Genomic DNA, 18,799 nt, shown 5'->3' with positions numbered 1-18,799 from the left:
GGATAGAGGCAAGACTACACTGGAATTGGGAGATGGATCAAGGAAGGGCTACCTAATTCAAATTTGAGCAACCAGAGAAATTGTTTCCAGAGAAAATGCTAAGTTGATATCCTGTAATTAATTTTCAAAACAAGATGTTGTTAATATCTAACTAGAGTGAAAAAGTCAGCTTGCCCTAGGAACATCATGCATATATTTATTAATGTCTGCAATCAACAACATGATTTTAATAAACCTTTAATACCTTATTATTATATCAAGTGACAAAAATGTCTATCCTAAACAAGCACTGTTGCCAAAAGCAATATAAATGTAAGTACAATATAATAAAGAAAATACACGTCATGGCCTCTAACTTGGAGGCATTGAAAGCCTAGCTATGGAATGAGTCCATCACCCATGAAATAAGAGTGAACAACATGAAACAGGGTCTGAACACGTGCTGGTGTGAAGGGACTATAATTACCACAGAAAACCCAAGCTCCTTTAGGGTAAGAGTTATGTCTTCCTAGTGTTACTATTCCTGACTTGAAGGTATGTATTTGAGAGCAGATAATAAGTAACATGAATCAGGGGCCATGAGAGAGGTCTGTAAACCTGATGATGCAGAAACCTGGGAGATGCCGAAAGTTTTGCCAAGGAAAGTGAAATGATGAAGGTTCTATATACAGAAGGTTGGTCTGGAATTGCTCCCCGGGATTGTCCAGGCACGGAGGGCTAAGGGAGGTGAGATCAGAAGCTTCTGAAGCCCTGGGCAAGGGCGTGTATGTGCAAAGAAGTGTGTGGCCCCCACAAACACTGAGGAGAAACTGCTCCAGAACTTGGTGACTTATAGGCAGGGTCATGTGGGAAATCAAAGATCCCAAGATAGTGTGTTCTAAGCTTAGGTAAATGTTTCTACTAACAGAAAGGGGCTCCATGGACAGGGGAAGCAGCTTGGGAAGACGCTGATGGCACTGAGACATCCTAGAGTAAATGACTAATGAGTGCTTGATGACAGAGGATAAAGTAAATGAGAGTACACAAGTATAGACCTAGGTCCCACAAGCTTGGAAGTGAAAACAAAAGCTATTAACTTTCATTATGCATTCATCCAATGTGTATTTAACGACTCTTTACCATGTTCTAGCAATCCTTATAATAGAGTAATAAACACAGCAGACAATGTCCTTGTTCTTATAGAACTAACATTCTAGAGGGACGACCAACAAATAAAAAGAAATTGTATAAGGTGCCGCATGCTTGGAAGGTCTATAGAGCAAATTAGGCAAGAGACGGATGTGGATGGAAATGGTGGCGTTTCTTGTTGGTTCATTTGTTTTGTAAAAGGGATTAGTGAAGACCTATAAACAAAATGGTGAATTGAGCTGCGATGAACATCCTAGTACAAATGTCCTTATGGTAAATGATTTTTGGTCTTTTGGGTTGACACCTCGTAGTGGGTTTGCAGGATCAAATGGAATCAACCTAACCCAAGTGCCCATCAACTCAGAATGGATTAATAAACTATGGTTTATGTATACCATGGAATGCTTTTCAGCCATAAAATGATGGAGACTTTAAATCTTTCTTATTTACCTGGATGGAGTTGAATAACATTCTTCTTAGTAAAATAACACAAAAAATGGAAAAGCAAGGAACCAACGCATGCAATTCTAATATGAAACCAATAGATAAACCACTACTTCCCCACATGAGAGGAAAACACAATTAAATTCAAGTGAGGGTGGGGAGGTAAAGGTAGCGGGAAGGAAGGAGGAGGATTTAGTGCTCTCACTAAAGGGCACACTGTAAGGGTATATGGCACACCCCTGTGCCATTCAAATAGGACGTGAGCTTCTGAACTTTACCTAACAAACATGAACACTGTAACCTAATCATTTGTACCCTGATATTAATCTGAAATAAATAACAAAGATGATATTAAAGCAGAGATGTGAAGCAAAGGAACAAATGAGCTGTAAAAATTTCCAGGCATCAAATAAATTTTTTTGTAACAGGCAGAGGGCAAGGCAGGTGGAACGGCCCAACAGGTGGAATGGCCCTGCAGCTTGGTTGGAGCACAATGAGCCAGAAGAAGAAAGAGAAAGGTGAGGTCAGAGAGATAGTTGGAACCTCTAGGGCTTAGTAAACTGCTGGATATTTTTCAGCTCTTCTCCATGGTAGACCAGAAACCAGGGAGGATTTGAATCAAGGAGTGATGTTATGGATTAAATGTCTCTGTCCTCCTAGAATTAATGGGTTAAGATAGTGAGCCCCAAGGTGATGGCATTCAAAGTGGGGCCTTTGAGAGGTAATGGGGTTGCTGAGGGTGGTTTCTCGTGAATAAGATTAGAACCTTTTCAAAGGAGTCCCCAGAAAGCCCTCTTGCTTTTTCTGCCATGTGAGAAGAAGAGAAATTGGTCTGCAGTCTGCAACCCAGGAAAGGGCCTTCTCCAGAACCCAGTCGTTCTGGAACTCTGATTGTGGACTTTCAGCCTCCAAATCTGTGAAAAATACACTTTTGTTGTTTGTAAGCCATGCTATCTGTGATACACTATTACAGCACTAAACCAACCAAGGCAAGAGACAGAATGTATTTACATTTTATCAAGATCACTGGCTGCTGTGTTGGAAATAACAGGAGGGAGAAAAGGTGAAGGCAGGAAGTCCTTTAGAGATGCTATTTCAATGAATGTGACAGACATACGGAGGAAGGGTGCTGAGACGTGAACTGGGTCTGGTGTGCTCTCAGTACAGAGCAAACAGCGTCCTTTGATCTTCAAGTTTCTGTTTTGAAAGAAGGCAGCAGTGAAAGACGACTGTGAGAGTTTAGCTGACGCACCTGAGAATGGAGGTAGAAACTTGTGAAATGGAAACCGACAGTTTGAGGAAAAATGCTACATTTGAGATATACACATCCCAAAAGTCACCCTCAAGTCACCATGCTCAGGGAAAATGGGAAGTTGTAGCCGAAAGCACCAATATTTACGAAACAGTCATTAGGAAATTTTACAAAATATTCTCTACGATTTGGCCACCTATTTGTAAAATACTGTGATGAATGTTTTGTAAATAGAGGTCCATTTAGCTATAATTTCCCATTTTCCCTATGTATGGTGACTTTAGGGGTGATTTTTGGTGCACCCATCCACTAGACATGTGAGTGAAAACACCACAGTATACAGTCCTGGGGCTTAAGGCTTGGTCCATGCTGGAAATGGGATGCTAAAAGTGGTTAGCATAACATAATATCGAAAGGCATAATCTGAATGAGATGTCCTAGGGAACATCTGTAGAGAGAAAGAGAAAAAGTGAAGAACGGAGCTCCACAGTGAAGGGGGATCAGTCAAGGAAATGGAAAAGAAGTGGCCTTTTAGTTAGTCAGATAACCATGAGAAAGTAGATTCCTGGTGGCCATATGAGAAAAGTATTTCCAAAAGAGAGCTATCAATTGAGATAAATGCTCAGAGCAGTAGATCCCGGGACAGAACTAAGAATTTACTGATGGACTTAGCAACAGGGAGGCAATTAGTGACTTGGATAAGAGGGGACTGGTTGGGATAAAAGCCTAAATGGAGATGGCTCCAGAGATAAAGGGAGGGGAGAATTAGAGAAAGCAAAGAAGGAGAAGGGATTGAGAGGCAAAGCAAAAGAAGGTAAGAAGTTGAACTTAGAAAAGAAAAAATTGGAGTGTTGAGGATAAGCCAGCCCAGAGACAACAGAGAGGGAGACGGATATGGGTAAAGTCATCCTGGAGCAGTATTCTGTAGGACCTTGGACTGGGAGCATGTTGACCAATGTGGAATATTGCAGCAAGGACAAGCTGTATGAATACGATCTCATATTTGTCAGAAACAAGGTCATTAAAAGAAAGCAGTATCATAACATGTCAGGGAGGTTGCACTTATATGTTTTTAATGCATCTCTAGGACTTCATTAGTGCTATTTACAATGTTTCAGGCATTCTTCTAGTCGTTAGGATGCAACACACACATACAGTCTCTGCTCTAGCAGACTTAGAGGGTCTACTGTCAAAGAATTAATTTTTTTCTCAAACAACAAACAAAAAGCTGTAAGTATTTGCAGTAGGCCCCCAATAATCTCTGCACCTTATTATTCATGTCATTCCCCTTTCCTTGAGTGTGGACTGAATTTAGTGACTTGTTCCTTATCAAAAGAATGTGGCAAGGTTGATGAATGTTAATTTCATAACTATGTTACAACACAATGCAACTTCCCTCTTGCTAGCAGCCTCTCTCTTGCCTTCTGAGCATGCGTGCCCTGAAGAAAAACTGTTAGGCCGGAGAAGCCCACATGGCCAGGAATTGAGAGCAGTCTTTGGCCAATAACCTGGAAAAACTGAACTCTGCCATCAAGCTCTTACAAGTGAGCTTGAAGGTAGACACTCTCTAGTCAAAACTTCAGATGTGACCCCAGTTGTTCTATTTGGCCACTTAATTGTAACTTTTTGAGAGATTCTGAGCTGGTGGATCCCATTAAGCCATACTTGAGGTAATAAATGTATGCTATTTTAAGTTGGTAAGTTTGGGGATTTTTTTTTTTTTGTAGCAGTAGATCAAGAATAATGAAATAATCACTTACCAATTGTTCCAATGGAGGAATGATATCCTTCAAGATATGCTGCGAATGATTCCTTCTGTGTCGGGATACCTGTAAATATATTGACAATATATTGACATCTAATACTATATTATTATTATTATCAGTATTATTATTATCATTATTATTATTATTATTTGAGACAGCGTCTCACTTTGTTACCCTTGGTAGAGTGCCATGGGATCATAGCTCACAGCAACCTCAAACTCTTGGGTTTAAGTGACTCTCTTGCCTCAGTCTCACAGGTATCTGGGATTATAGGTGCTTGCCACAAAGCCCAGCTATTTTTTAGAGATGAAGTCTCACTCTGGCTCAGGGTGGTCTCAAAACTGTGAGTTCGAGTACTCTGGGAGGCCGAGGCAATCCACGTGCTTTGGCACACAATATATTTCAGTAAGAGTGCCCATGAAAGTAGCCATATTCAGATTCATCCAAGGTGAATAAAGTAGATATAATATAAGAAGTAAATGTTTTGGACATTGGCTAATTTAAATAAAATATACTCGAAGATAGCTGGCTGCAAAAATATCTCAAACTTGAAGATATGCTCTTCAGAAGAGCTCATATGAGCTCGTATGCTCTTTTTACCATGTAAACTTGACAACTTTTCCATCGGGTGGTAACATTGTGTTCTTTCACTTTGAATCTGGGTAGATCTTTATGTCTGCTTCAAATAAAAAATGACTTCAAAGATGACAGTGCAAAAATAACATGCATTTCCCCGTTGCTCTTCTGGAATCCTAATTCTTGGAAAATAGTCACCATGTTTGAGAAAGCCCAGATCACCCCAGGGAACGTGTCCACACCGAGTGTCTCACACTGTTTTCTGGCAGATACCCAGCACCTGCCACCAATCACATGAGCTTATAGCAAGCGTGGGGATGGATTCCCTCTTTCAGTCTTGGAGTGTGCCACCCCATTCTCCTCTTAAAGTTTCCCTGTGGAGGCCTAGACCACTGGGGAGTAGAGACAAGCTATTCCCGCTGCACTCTGTCTGAACTTTGACCAGATTCTAAACATCATAAACATCATTGTTTCCACCTCTGTGTTTCAGGATGACATGTAATCTAGTAATAGTAAGTAGGACAAAAAAATTCATATTGGAACATTTTGGGATGTTTGTGCTTTGGAAAGAAATAAAATTTTTTTTCTCCTAAAGGAGCATCCTAAACAGCTGAAACAGAAAGAGAAGGAGGATTTTCATATTTAAACCTTGCCCTGTCTTTAACCTTGTCAGAAGCTCTCCATATTATCCAGTAGTTCACAGGGGGTGGGGAAGGAAGGAGGGAAATAGAGGGAAGGTTTGAGGACAGAGAGAGAAGAGAGAGAAGATGACTGTGAAAATTTAAAAAAAAAAAAAAAAAAGTATGCCTGAGTACTACATCTAAAGGAAAACCAGAAAAGAACTTAGAACTTTGCTGTCTTTGGCTCTGGCCACTGGCATGTGTAACTGACTGAAGGAATTAAATCAATGTCTATGAAGATTTTGAAGGAATAATGTTACCAAAAAAACACAAGACTAATGTAAAAAAAATCCATAACTCCATACAATCCTGCAACCCCGTGTTTATTCCTCAAAAACTGGCTGATTAAGGCAGTAGGAATCCAAGGTCATTCTCCTCAATGTCCCTTTCAGTGTCAACCACGTGGGATAACGGAGCCTCCAGAAAGCAGAGCCAGAAACCCTGGAGAACAGGGGACATGGGGAGTTCTCCCAGAAAGCAGAGCCAGGGACAGGGCCTGCTTCCAGGGCAGACATCTCACAGGGTCTGCCCAGCCGAATTGAATCATCGTGCTGGTCCAGTGACTGCTGGTGATTTACCATTCCTTATTTGTACAAAGGAGAGTGATTTTTGCTTGTTTGATTGTTTTATTTGCCTAGATCTTGCTGCATCCTTGTCTAGTGGATTTGGTGGGGCATGTGTGAGCGTGAGCTTATATTTCAAGTTCTAAATCATCTAAATCTTCCAGAGAGACTTGGACCTCACGGAGAGAGCTGTTTATCAGCAGAGATTCTGAAATTCAAGCTTGATACAACTAGATGGGGCTGTTAGATGTGTCCTCCTAGGAGGCAGATGGATGGATAGCTAAGAGCCATGGCTGTTAACCAGGGAGTTTCTCCCTCCACCTTCTCTTTCCTTCTACACTGCTGTGAGTAAACTTTGAACAAAGACCTATGGAAGAATGAAGATGTAATTAGAAGGACTTTGTGCCCGGATATGCTGTAGGAAGGAAGACAAATATAGGTCAGGGAAGCTCACTTTGTTTTTTAAGTAAATTTTTATTTTGGAATAATTCTAGAGAAAAGTTGCCGAGAGTTTCTGCTGAAAAACTTCTAGCTGTCATATAAGTGAAGTGTAAACTTCTATTTCGTGGAGTCATCCTGTATTTTCAAGAATTTTGTAGCTGCTATCATTACCCCAAATAAGATAACTATAGTTGATCCTCAATTAATGTCAAAATAAAAGGCAATACACATAAGGAAACTGAGAGCAGACTAGTTTGTTAAGGGGATTGATTCTGGAGACCTAAACATTATACCTGTTACCCACTGATGTTTCACCTTCTTCTCAGCAGTGTGTGGGGATATAAATATACACACAATATAGATTTCACATTTAAACCTCTTAAAAATGGGAATTAATTTTAGATTGGTATACATTTAGAAGTTACTACTCTTAATCACTACTCATTATGCTAAGATTTATAATATCGAATGAAAATTTATATATAATATAAATGTCAGATTTCAAATCTGTTGTAAATCACCTTAATATTCCTTTAGGGGAAACCATATTGCTGATCATTCCTAAATCAATAAGCTAGCCGATCTATCATGTTCAACCGAGTTATAAAGATGTTGATGGAACAAAAGCTTTCATCTCTTGTCTTTTGCTTTAATGCTCTTCTCAGTAAAGCGTTAGGCCAAGAAATATGTGATCATTCCAAATCAGATTATGCTGACTGAGACTTATGACTCGGGAAATTCTAGATTCAATATGCTAATTGCCTCACATAGTTAAAAGGAGAAGTTCAGATATTTCAGGCTGTCTTTATGTGATAGGCTTAATTGAAATAATAATTATAAAGAAAACTTGGGGTTAACAAAAATCTCATGAAGTAAGTTGAAAGAAAGAAAAGGCTTTCCAACATCATAGTACAAATAACAGATAACTTAATGGCACTTATAGAAGTATCTATCTGTAGTTTATTATTATGATCTGATAATTTTATAAATTCTTATGTGACACACACTTGCTTAAGACATTAGATGTCCTTATGAGCCATTCATTTTTTAGCCAGAAAACATTTCATATTTAGTATACTCATATGTCAGTAATTTTTAATGATAGGTGCTTGAGATGTACTTACGTGTTTATATTATAAAATATTTCTGCTTCTAATATTGCAAAAAGACTTCATTTTGAATACTCTTATTCTTTCTCAAGAATCTCAGAACTCTTAAATGTTTCTTGCATCTAAAACCTACGTTATTCTGCAATTGCTTCTAGGTAAGTTTCAGAATCCTGGCAATGGAGGGTATCCATTGTTTGATCCTTTTTACCTTTGCCAGAATTGTTAATTAATTTTTGAGTTTTCGAATACCAGGAATAATGTCATCAGTAAATTAATACATCTTTATTTTAATAATTTTTTTCTCTCAATTATGGTAGTGTTCTCATGAGGAAGCATTAAGTATTATTTTTATGTATGTATATCTTTTTGTTTCCGTAAGATTTAAATAGTATATAAATCCTTCCTCTAAACATAAGTGGACATGTATGCATACCTACTACATATTTAAGTGTTCACAGCTTAATTTATTTTGCTAGTTTTTATAAATTGCGAGATGTTGGTTTCAATGCCATATTACCATTTCCATTCAAAAATTTCATGAGTTCCTACCACTCAATTTATTTCCAATATTGTAGCAAAAAGAGGCCGTGACAATTGAAAATTTCTTGACATATTTATTAGAAATGCCACTTAAGAGTTTCATTCAACGTGGTTATATCTTAAGTGACTTTTAAAAATAACAGTATTCTGAAAAAACAAATAACAGTATTCTGTATGTTCAGCAACTGAGCCTTCCTAATAAATACTTCAATTGCTGGTAATACTTCCTTTGGGAAGAAAAAAACAGTCAAGCGTCATCTTTTTTTGCGTGTGTGTGAGTGCAATCTTTTTTTTCAATGATGCCATCTTCCTATTGAATTATCATGTCCTCTAAATAAGGAATGATTTGTAGCTACCATTGAAAAAAATTGAAATATAAATGTCTTCTGACTTGGATTCTTCTGAACCCAATATTGCTGAAAATCTGTGTTTTTCCTTCTTTGTCACCACCCACCACTCTCTCTCCTTCCACTTCTGTTCTGCCCCTCCCCAGGTATTTAGCTTTCTAATTGTGTGAAGTGGAAGAATATAGTATTCAGAATATATAACACATATTTTCCTTTAAATTCTTCTTTGTTCTTATTAGAATATGCATCATAATTAAGTTTCTCAGATATCTTTTCCTCCAAAAAGAGGAATTAAAAAGTCACTTTTTCAAAGTGTCTTCATTTCTTCTTGATTCCTTTTTCATTCCTTATCTATTTAAAGAAAATGAAACTGATGGGTGGGATTAGGACATGATATATTCCATACTGTAAAAATAACAGAATTTTGGCACATTATTTTCCTTGTGTAGGAGGGTCTACTATGAAAGTTATACATAAACATGAAACATTCCACATAGCTCTTATTTTAAATAGATTACCATTTTTGATGAAAGTTTATATCTTGTGGCTTAGAATTGAAATAAAATCACTTGAAGAAAAGCATTAGTTTGTTCCAACATTTTCACAGACATGTACATTTTCTGAGGCATCCCTCCCATTAGCAACCTCCCTGGATACTTGGATGAAAAACAGAAATAAATCTGTGGTTAAGTTTAGTTTTTATCTTCACAGTTTCTCAAAAGTTTTTTTGGTGTATCCCAATTCTTAAATTCAAATCTTCATTCGTTTTGCCAAATTCTATTTCTTAAAGTTATTACAATCGGAAATTAAGGAAAGTTAGTGAAGCTTTTTCTTTTTCCCTATGGGAAGTGGAGACATGGCCAATATTTCTTATACTCACAATGATTTAGTTGTTTAAAAATAATAAACATCAATCTAAACGATTGCTATTTTTTAAACATTCTTCTGTTTTGGTCCTTATTAATTTATGGTTGGCACCCATAAGCAAAAGTTTCTTTTTCTACCTTTTTCGGGGGGCTCTTCCCGAATCTTTAAAGTATACCATCAGTCAGAAATCTGATATTGTCTTTTTATCTCTTTTAGTCCCTGAAAAAAATTAAAGGAAATGATTCAAAAATCTTCTGGACATACCAAAGTTTACCATTATTTTTAAAATTCATTGAATATTTCTTGGCCTTCAGTACTTGTTAGCTTCTCAGTCCTGGGGTAAGTCTAGTTGAATTAAATTCAGCTTAAAACACATTTTCTGTCTCCTAGATAGCCAAAGTGGGGAATGATGCTAGTGCCTTAATATTCTTTTGCTGATTTATTTTGTCCCAAACACATATGCTCCCCCAAGAAGAAAATAAAGCTGCCTCATGACTTTCCTATTGAAATAAAAATGAATTTTAAATAGTACATACATTTCCTTGTTTATTGCTAAATCGTACTTCCTCTAATTCTCTTATATATTTTTTTGATACTTTCAGTGGAAAGTTTCCCTTCAAAAATTTTCTCACAGTTGTGATTCATATGAATCCTGGACATAACATAATTTTAGTCTTAAAATAGGCTCTTAAGAACAACCAGAGGCATAAAACACAGGATACCTGGGTGATATAATTTTTTATATTTCTTTCATGCAAAGTGCATTTATAAGTGCATTTAATTTTTAGTTCACATTTTTTCTGTTCTCTGTAGAAGCACCTATATGTAGTCATGACTTTCTAACTCATTATAGTAAGAAACTAAGGACCAAAACAAACAAACATTTTGTTTTACTCATGCTACAACTAATGGTATTAGATATAAGGCATCATAATATTTTTCAAAGCCACAAGTATAGTTCCTACTATTACCCGATAAAATAACTTATTCATCTCTTTTACTCCTTATAACATAGATATTACTCTGCTAGTTAAGGAACTAGTTTAGGGAGTATACCTAGAAATTATCGATGAGTAACGTAGAGCACTTGAGCCAAACTGACATTTTCTCCACACTGCAGCCATATGCTATCTTTTAAATCACAAGATTCAAGACAACAGAAAATAATACCAAGAAAATAATCTCATAAATACCTCATCAAAAAGCAATATAGGAAAAAAAAGAAATGACTTAAAAATCTGAATTAGTAAAATGATCAAATGGTCTATTATTTTTGATCAAATAAAACAAATCATTGTCAAATCACTTGAGTATGTTGGGTAGAAGCAACCAATATCTAATTCATGATACTTAACTGTCTGGAAATTCTTAGCAAATTAGAAAAAGACTTTATGTTCAGTTTCCAAAAAAAAATGTTTTTTTCTTTCATTGCGCAGAAAGGCTTACACTGAAATGCTAAATTTACTTCTTATTGCTTCAAGCGTATCTTCCATCACTGAAGAAATTCCCTTTTTTGAAAACTGGGATGCACAATATATCAAGTTTAATCCCTGATGTGTAAAGTTTGGGGACGGTGCCTCCCCCGTCGCTGTCTGTGGTCTACTGACACCTTTCCTCACACACTGTCATTTGCTAATGCAAAGGCAGCATAGCACCGCCCCACTGAAAATGGTCTGCTTGTGTGGAAGGTCACTTCTCAAAGCATCGTGGGGGGCAAAGATTTTAATATCTATGATACTCTTTGAAGAACTAACAGACTTTCACTCAAATACATAAAATCAGCAGATTGAATCCCCTCCGCTTCTTTAGTTAATATCTAAGAATTGTATCTTTCCAGTTTCCTTTCTTCACTTATTCCTTGAGCTTTTCAGAGATCCCAAACTCACCTTCTGCTACTGAAAAAGCAGATTTAGTTCTGAAGGTTAATCCAACTCAGCAGGATTGAAGGATGGCACTTTTCCTTGGTCGTAAGTATGTTGGCTCAGGCCAGACAGCTGTTAGGACATTCTCCTCTGGGAATCGTGCCCTCAACACCCACCGTTGATGCACATACATGGTCTACTGGCTGCCGACTTCCATGCCCATCTGCTCAAATGGCATGGTGCCCACTCACAAGTTGGCTGGATTCTTGCCCTTAGTGTGTAGGTGCCAGGCAATGATGGGTTTAGATGGGCAGCCTGCATAATACTACAAGTGACAATTTTTTTCCTTTTTCTCTCTGTATAATATCTGTCCTCTGTGCCTCCCTGAAAGAGAACTTGTGTTTCTCCACCTTTGATTATACCTGTGGCCATATGTGGTCTTGTACATGTCAATGTCCAAATGTACTCAACCTGCCACCAACTATAAGATAAAAGGAAAGAATTCATAGAGCCTCAAATGACAAGTTCTAACACTGAAATGGGTTGGATTGTGACAATCCTGACCACCTGGAGTCTGTCAGGAGATATTTACCCTGGGTTTAAGCACGGCAGACCTCTCCTAGATAGCAGTGGCGTCAGGAAACAGCTCAAGTTACTGCACTTTTTGTCTGTTGCAGTTTTATCACAAATCACTTGCCTTGCATTGAAAAAGGCACATACAGCAGCAAACAAAATAAACCAGGAGAAAGAACAAGCTTAAGGGGGGCACGATTTATATGTTCAGTGGGGGCAAGGGAGCAAGCTATGATATTTAGACCTCAGAAATAACCCTGCCTGGAGGTCCAAATGAAAAGAAAAAGAAACAGAAATAGCGTCTCTCTTTCCAATCTACAACAAACCCGTGGAGAGGAATAGATTGGCATAGGAGGTTGTGACTTTAATGATCCAAAGCATATGAATGCTTGTTAGCAGACAGCAGACAGACATAAGTAAGAACAACAGTAATGGCTGCATCTGCGGCCTGGCCTATGGCACTAAAACTGAGCAGGCAGCGGCGGAGAGCAGTGCCGGAAGGTACGTGAAAGCCGTGCTTTCCTTACTTGTTTATTTAAGGGTGATTGAATTCGGGGTGTTGTCATCTGCCTTGGAGAATGGCTGTCCAATGTGTAGGCATGATCTTTCTCTCCGAATATGCTCTGTTGAGTCAGTTAGTTATGTGTGACTACTTGATCTGTCCTAGTCTTTATGCAGCGCCAAAATCCTCCAGTCCAAGTTCCAGAGGAACAGGGCCTAAAATCTTTTGGCTTCAGAATCAAATTAGGCTTCTCTGCTTCCCTAGCCAGAAGTGCATAAATACCCAATGGCCAAAACCAAAGAATTTGACATTGTGGAATGAATAGAGCTGTCATATACCACTAAAGTGTAGAAATATCCGCTGTTTGAAGTCAAGAGGAGTTCAACATCTTTAGTAATCAGAACAGACTTCTTTGGACACCTTTATGGGTTAGTCTGGCTTTGGATTGGAAATATTTCTGGCAAGTTATTGATTCCAGATATCAGAAATATAAGAACATACGGTTTATGAAAGAAAATCTGCCATTTTTTTCTGTCAAAAAAAATTCTTAAAGGCAAGCACATTTTCATAATAGATGGACCACCCCCCATTTACCTTCAGGTTAACACCATCTGCTTAGATGTATCCTTAAAAGAGAACTAGTCAAAGAAGAGGTAAATCGGTATGCTTTGTAAAAATACTATATGAAACTGAATTTAGAATTGTCTCAGGAGTTTTTGGTGAAAATAGAAAAAGAATGGGTAGAGTGATCCAAAACGTCTTAATGTGATACTATGCTATGATTTAATGATCAGAGTTCCCTGAGAAAATCATTTCCCTCATGATTTATCACGTCGCAAGGCTCCAACCTTAAGAATCATATACAAGTAATTTATTGAAAATGAAGAAAAGCACCTTGAATCCCATAATGGCATCAATGTACTCATGATCTATGTACAAATGACTTAATACAAAAAAAAAAGAAAAGCAGGTGACTCATCAAGATAGTCTGGAAGGCAGAGACCGTGTTTTATTCATCTTTAAATCAACAGTGTTTAGCGTAGTGTGCATAAGAACAGCTTTTGATGGCATTGGTTTTCCATACTTTATATCTCCTTAAACATGTGGTCTATTATTTCTCTGAACTCTCCGTAATTTTCAGTAGCTTTACCCTAAGAGATCTGATTAGGAACATGTTCAGCATTCTTTTCAAAATATAAACCAAGTCAGTTGCTGGCGTTTTCCAGATGGACTTCCATAATATCACATAGGAGATTTCATATGCATTTTACTGCAGTCAAGTTGAAATTTCACGGTAACCCCTGAATTTGTCTATAATTAAAATAACTGATACTAGTTGGATGCGAGTTCCTGGATCTCTGTAGTACATATTATACTTGAAGCTTAGGTTCCTCTTGTAGAGGAGAAAATTGAAAAGATAAACATATTATGGGTATGGATATAGGTCAATAGAATTCTGCTTTTAAATAGCATTCCATGGCTTATAGCTTATTATTTTAGACTTCCCTATGCTCTATTATCACTTGCCCTCTGGGTAGATTATTTAACCTCTTGGTGCCTCTATTTTCTCAGCTGTAAAATGTGGTATGGAATCATACTTACTTCTCGTATCATTGCCTTGGTAATAAGGAAATTAATATGCACACCTTAGAACACACAGTGAACGCTTATTGTTACAGTCTTCCTTATATTCTGTACACCAGTTGCATTATTCCTCTTCCAGCAGTGTTTCCAGATAATGGGAAAATATGCTCTAGTAAATGGACAATTAACCTAAACCAAGGTACCTACAAAATTGTTTCACGCCTCTACAAATTTTTTAAAAATGATTTCTTTCTTTTCATGTGGAAACTCCATTTCCTTCTAGGACCTTTGAAAGCATTTCCTTAGTAAAAGCTTTAAACACACAAGGAGAAGATGGCATTATACAGGGTATGTACACCAGTGAGTAGGAATCTTGGTCTGCCCTTCACTTTCTGCCTGCTTCAATCTCACCTCTGGCCCTCACTGAATCTCCTCTTACCCACATGCAAAAACATCACCTCCACCCATGATTCCTGAGTCTTATCCTATTATAGCATCAGCTCAAAGTTCAAAGTCTCCTCATCTAAACTTAAATCTCATTGTCTCACCAGGTCAAAGACCAGAATCTAGTGTCCTAAATCACCTAAATCCGGCTTTGGAAGATGCTGAGCTAGACTGAGATCTGGAGGCAGCATTGTTTAACAAGTATAGCGGACTGCCCCACTGGGAGGTAGTAATGATCACTGGCTCCACTGCATAGATAACAGTCTAAGGCGAGTGGGACAAGGTCACAAAGTTTGTAAGGTTCATAGTCTGTTGATTAGCCCAGATTCATTCCATTCAAAATCCCATGCATTCAGACTCCAAAGCTTTTATGATGAATCTACTGCCTCTCAAAGTAGATATTCGACAAATACTGGTTAGCTGACCATTTTATGGCACTGTCTGTACATTAAGATATGGATAATATTTATGAAATGTCCATTCAATTATTTTACAACTGTTTTTTAAAATTTTATTTTAAAGTATCTTTTTTTATTAAATCATTGCTGTGTACATTAATGCAGTCATGGGGTACAATGTGCTGGTTTTATATACAATTTGAAATATTTTCATCAAACTGGTTAACATAGCCTTTATGGCATTTTCTTAGTTATTATGTTAAGACATTTATATTTTACATTTAGTAAGTTTCACACGTACCCTTGTAAGATGCACTGTAGGTGTGGTCCTACCAATCACCCTCCCTCCACCCATCCTCCCCCACCCCTCCTTTTCCCCTTTCCCCATATTCTTGGGCTATAATTGAGTACATTCATATGAAAGCTATAAATTAGTTTCATAGTAGGACTGAGTACATTGGATACTTTTTATTTTAAAGTATCTTATTACCATCTAGAATATCATTTAAGATGAAATAATTATAGCAGTACTTTGGAAAACAGGAGGCGAGATAAACTAAAGATGTGTATATTTTACCACTCTATCCACTCAAAACTAATGTTATAGATTTTTATTTAGTGAATCCTGGAACTGGAAAATCAGTGAGAATATTTAGAACAACTTCTAGATATTAGTGGAGTTGAGATAAAGAGGCCAGGATAGATTTCTAGGAGAAAGCATAGATTGACCAGACACCTGAATCTCCCCCACCTATTAAAATCATATTGAAGTCATGACAAAAGAATGAAAATGTGCCATCTTTACAAACACATGAAGAATGAAACTGTGAGCAAAAGTGAATGACATATTTCATAATTTGGGAGAAGATAAATAGTCCTTGAAAGAATTATAATGACTTCATAAAATATAAGAAGTTATACCCTGTTTCTGGTTTTTGGGGGATGGGGATATTCATATCAAAAAGTTAACAAGTCCCCCTTTCCCCACAGAACTTCCAAGAAACTCACCACATTATAGCACCTGGCGCCATAGAAAACATGGTCAAAACTGTGTACAACAGCCATTAGTCAGAACAGTTAGACTCACAGGCTGACTTAGCCTCACAGGCTGCACATAGCCAGCTGAGGGCTCCCAGACCTGCATGAGATAGCATTACATCAGGAAGCTTCTGGAGTCTGGATTCAAGGTCATCTGGCATTGCAGAGGGAAGAGACGAGTGTGGGGTTGCAAAGTAGGGGATTAAAATCAACCTCACAATGATATTCTCAGCTCCTATTCTGAATAATTCTCTCATAAGTACTAGCGGCAAAAACAAAAACAAAAACAAAAAAAAAAAAGTATCCCTTTGTCAAGAAGACTCTGAGGAATCTTCTCTAGTAGGATAAATTGTCCCCAAATCCTATAGATAGATACTGAACTTTGGGCATCCTCAGTGAAAAGTCAGCTTTTTTGTTCGTTTGTTTTTGTTGAGACAGAGTCTCATTCTGTTGCCTAGGCTAGAGTCCTCTCACATCATCATAGCTCATAGCAACCTCCAACTCTTGGGTTCTAGTGATCCTCCTGCATCAGCCTCCTGGGTTGCTGGCACTATAGGTGCCTGCTACCATGCCAGGCTGTTTTTCTGTTTTTAGTAGAGACAGAGTCTTGCCCTTGGTCAGGCTGATCTCAACCTCTTGAGCTCAAGTAATGCTCCTGCCTATGACTCCCAGAGCACTATGTGTGAGCCACTGTGCCTGGCTGAAAAGTCAGCTTTGTTGTATGATTGTTCCATAGAAAAACTTCTCAGTCAAGTCGAGCACTTCTGCTTCATCCACACAGAGATTCCAACCAGCATTTTAATGCCCTTTTAAAAAATGTAAATAGGCAGGCATGTGTTACCAGAAATTAATTAATTGCCAACCAATAAGTTAAGGAACATTTGTTGAGTGCCAGATAATGTACAGTGCACTGTTCTAATTACTGAATAAAATAAACTTTGCATTCATGAAGCTTAGGAAAAGTTGTGAAATGAAATGGGAATATCAAAATGAGACAACATAAAAAGAGACCCCAGGTTAGCAGAAATAGTACCAAAAAAAAAAAACAACTTTAAAATAAAAACTATTAGCAATATTATCAAGAGATAAGAAAATATATAAAATTCACAAAATTAGGGACAATAGTAAACAAGAGACATTAGAAAATTAAAAATATAAATAAATACATTTTTAAATCCTAAAATTCAACAGAATTTCTGGAGGAAAACGATTAAGTTACCTAGAAATATTAGACAAAATAGAGACAAAGCATAGAAAGAAGCAATAAGAGAATAATCTAGAAATTTGAACATCTGCGTAGTAGGAAAACTCAAAAGGAAAGCAATTGTTTCAAATGAATGAAAAGAAATTTCACATGAAGTACAAGAAAATAACTCAATTATATGACATGGGCCTTCAGATTGGAGGAGCCAACAAAGTGTCCGCATGTTAAGTGACTAAGTAGTTCATGCAGTTATAGAGCTGGTAACATAGAAAAAGTTCTAAACTCTGCCAAAAAGGTAGGGGAAAGAGGGAAAGAAAGATCATATATGATGACAGAATAGTAATCAGAATCTTAAAGAATGCTTTAAAAAAATTTTTTTTTTTTGAGACAGAGTCTCACCCTTGTAGTGTCCTGTGGCATCATAGCTCATAGCAACCTCCAATTCTTGGGCTTAAGTGATTCTCTTGCCTTAGCCTCCCAAGTAGCTGGGACTACAGGCACCTACCACAACGCCTGGCTATTTTTTTATTTTTTATGTATTTATTTAGTTTTTAATTTATTTTTTTTCCAGTTGTCATTGTTGTTTAGCAGACCTTGGCCAGATCTGAACCCTCCAGCCCTGGTGTATGTGGCTGGCTCCATAACCACTGTTCATGGGTGTAGAGCCAAAAAAAAATTTTTTTTTGAGACAAGAGTCTCATTCTGTTGCCCTGGGTCAGGTACCATAGCATCAGCTCACAGCAATTCCTGGGCTCAAGAAATCCTTCTGCAGGGTGGGTGTGATGGCTCATGCCCTGGGTCAGGTACCATAACATCAGCTCACAGCAATTCCTGGGCTCAAGAAATCCTTTTGCAGGGTGGGTATGGTGGCTCATGCCTGTAATCCTAACACTCTAGGAGGCTAGGGATGGATTGCCTGAGCTCACAGGTCCCAGACCAGCCTGAGCAAGAGCAAGACCCTGTCTCTAAAAATAGCTGGGCATTGTGGCAGGCACTTGTGGTCCCAGCTACTTGAGAGGCTGAGGCAAGAGAATAGCTTAAGCCCAAGTGTTTGAGGTTGCTGTGAGCCGTGATGCCAGAGCACTCTACCGAGGGGTGACAAAGTAAGACTGTCTCAAAGAAAATAAAAACCTGGAAGTCCTTTTGCCTTAGCCTCCAGAGTAGCTGGGACTTTAAGCACCAGCCACAATGCCTGGTTATTTTTAGTAGTGCCAGAGTCTTGCTCTTATTCAGTTTGGTTTCAAACTCCTGAACTCAAGTGATCCATCTGCCTTGCCCCCCAGAGTGATAGGATTATAGGCATGAGCCACCATGCCTGACCGAGAATGCTTTCAAAATTTAAGAAGAAAATATTGTTAACTTGGAATTAAATAGCCTTTTAAACTGTCAATCAAATGATACCATTGAATGAAGATATATCCTGAGGGTAGTGCCTGTGGCTCAAAGGAGTAGGGTGCTGGCCCCATATGCCAGAGGTGGTG

The 18,799-nt window shown here is 37.9% G+C and overlaps 1 protein-coding gene across 1 annotated transcript in view; it reads right to left on the bottom strand.

Annotated features, from left to right (window-relative positions):
• The window catches only part of LOC111726405 (rho GTPase-activating protein 15-like), a 121,135-nt gene that overhangs the window by 44,132 nt on the left and 58,204 nt on the right, over positions 1–18,799 (bottom strand). The window contains exon 3 of the mRNA XM_023515031.1: positions 4,585–4,653. Within this exon, the coding sequence (XP_023370799.1) occupies positions 4,585–4,653 (69 nt within the window). The remainder of the gene's footprint in view (positions 1–4,584; positions 4,654–18,799) is intronic.

The sequence above is a fragment of the Otolemur garnettii genome, unplaced genomic scaffold (genome assembly GCF_000181295.1).
Source record: "Otolemur garnettii isolate 467f Iridium unplaced genomic scaffold, OtoGar3 scaffold00064, whole genome shotgun sequence".
NCBI lineage: Eukaryota > Metazoa > Chordata > Mammalia > Primates > Galagidae > Otolemur > Otolemur garnettii.
The sequence above is the reverse complement of the archived record's forward strand: the minus strand, read 5'-3'. Positions and strand labels throughout refer to the sequence as shown.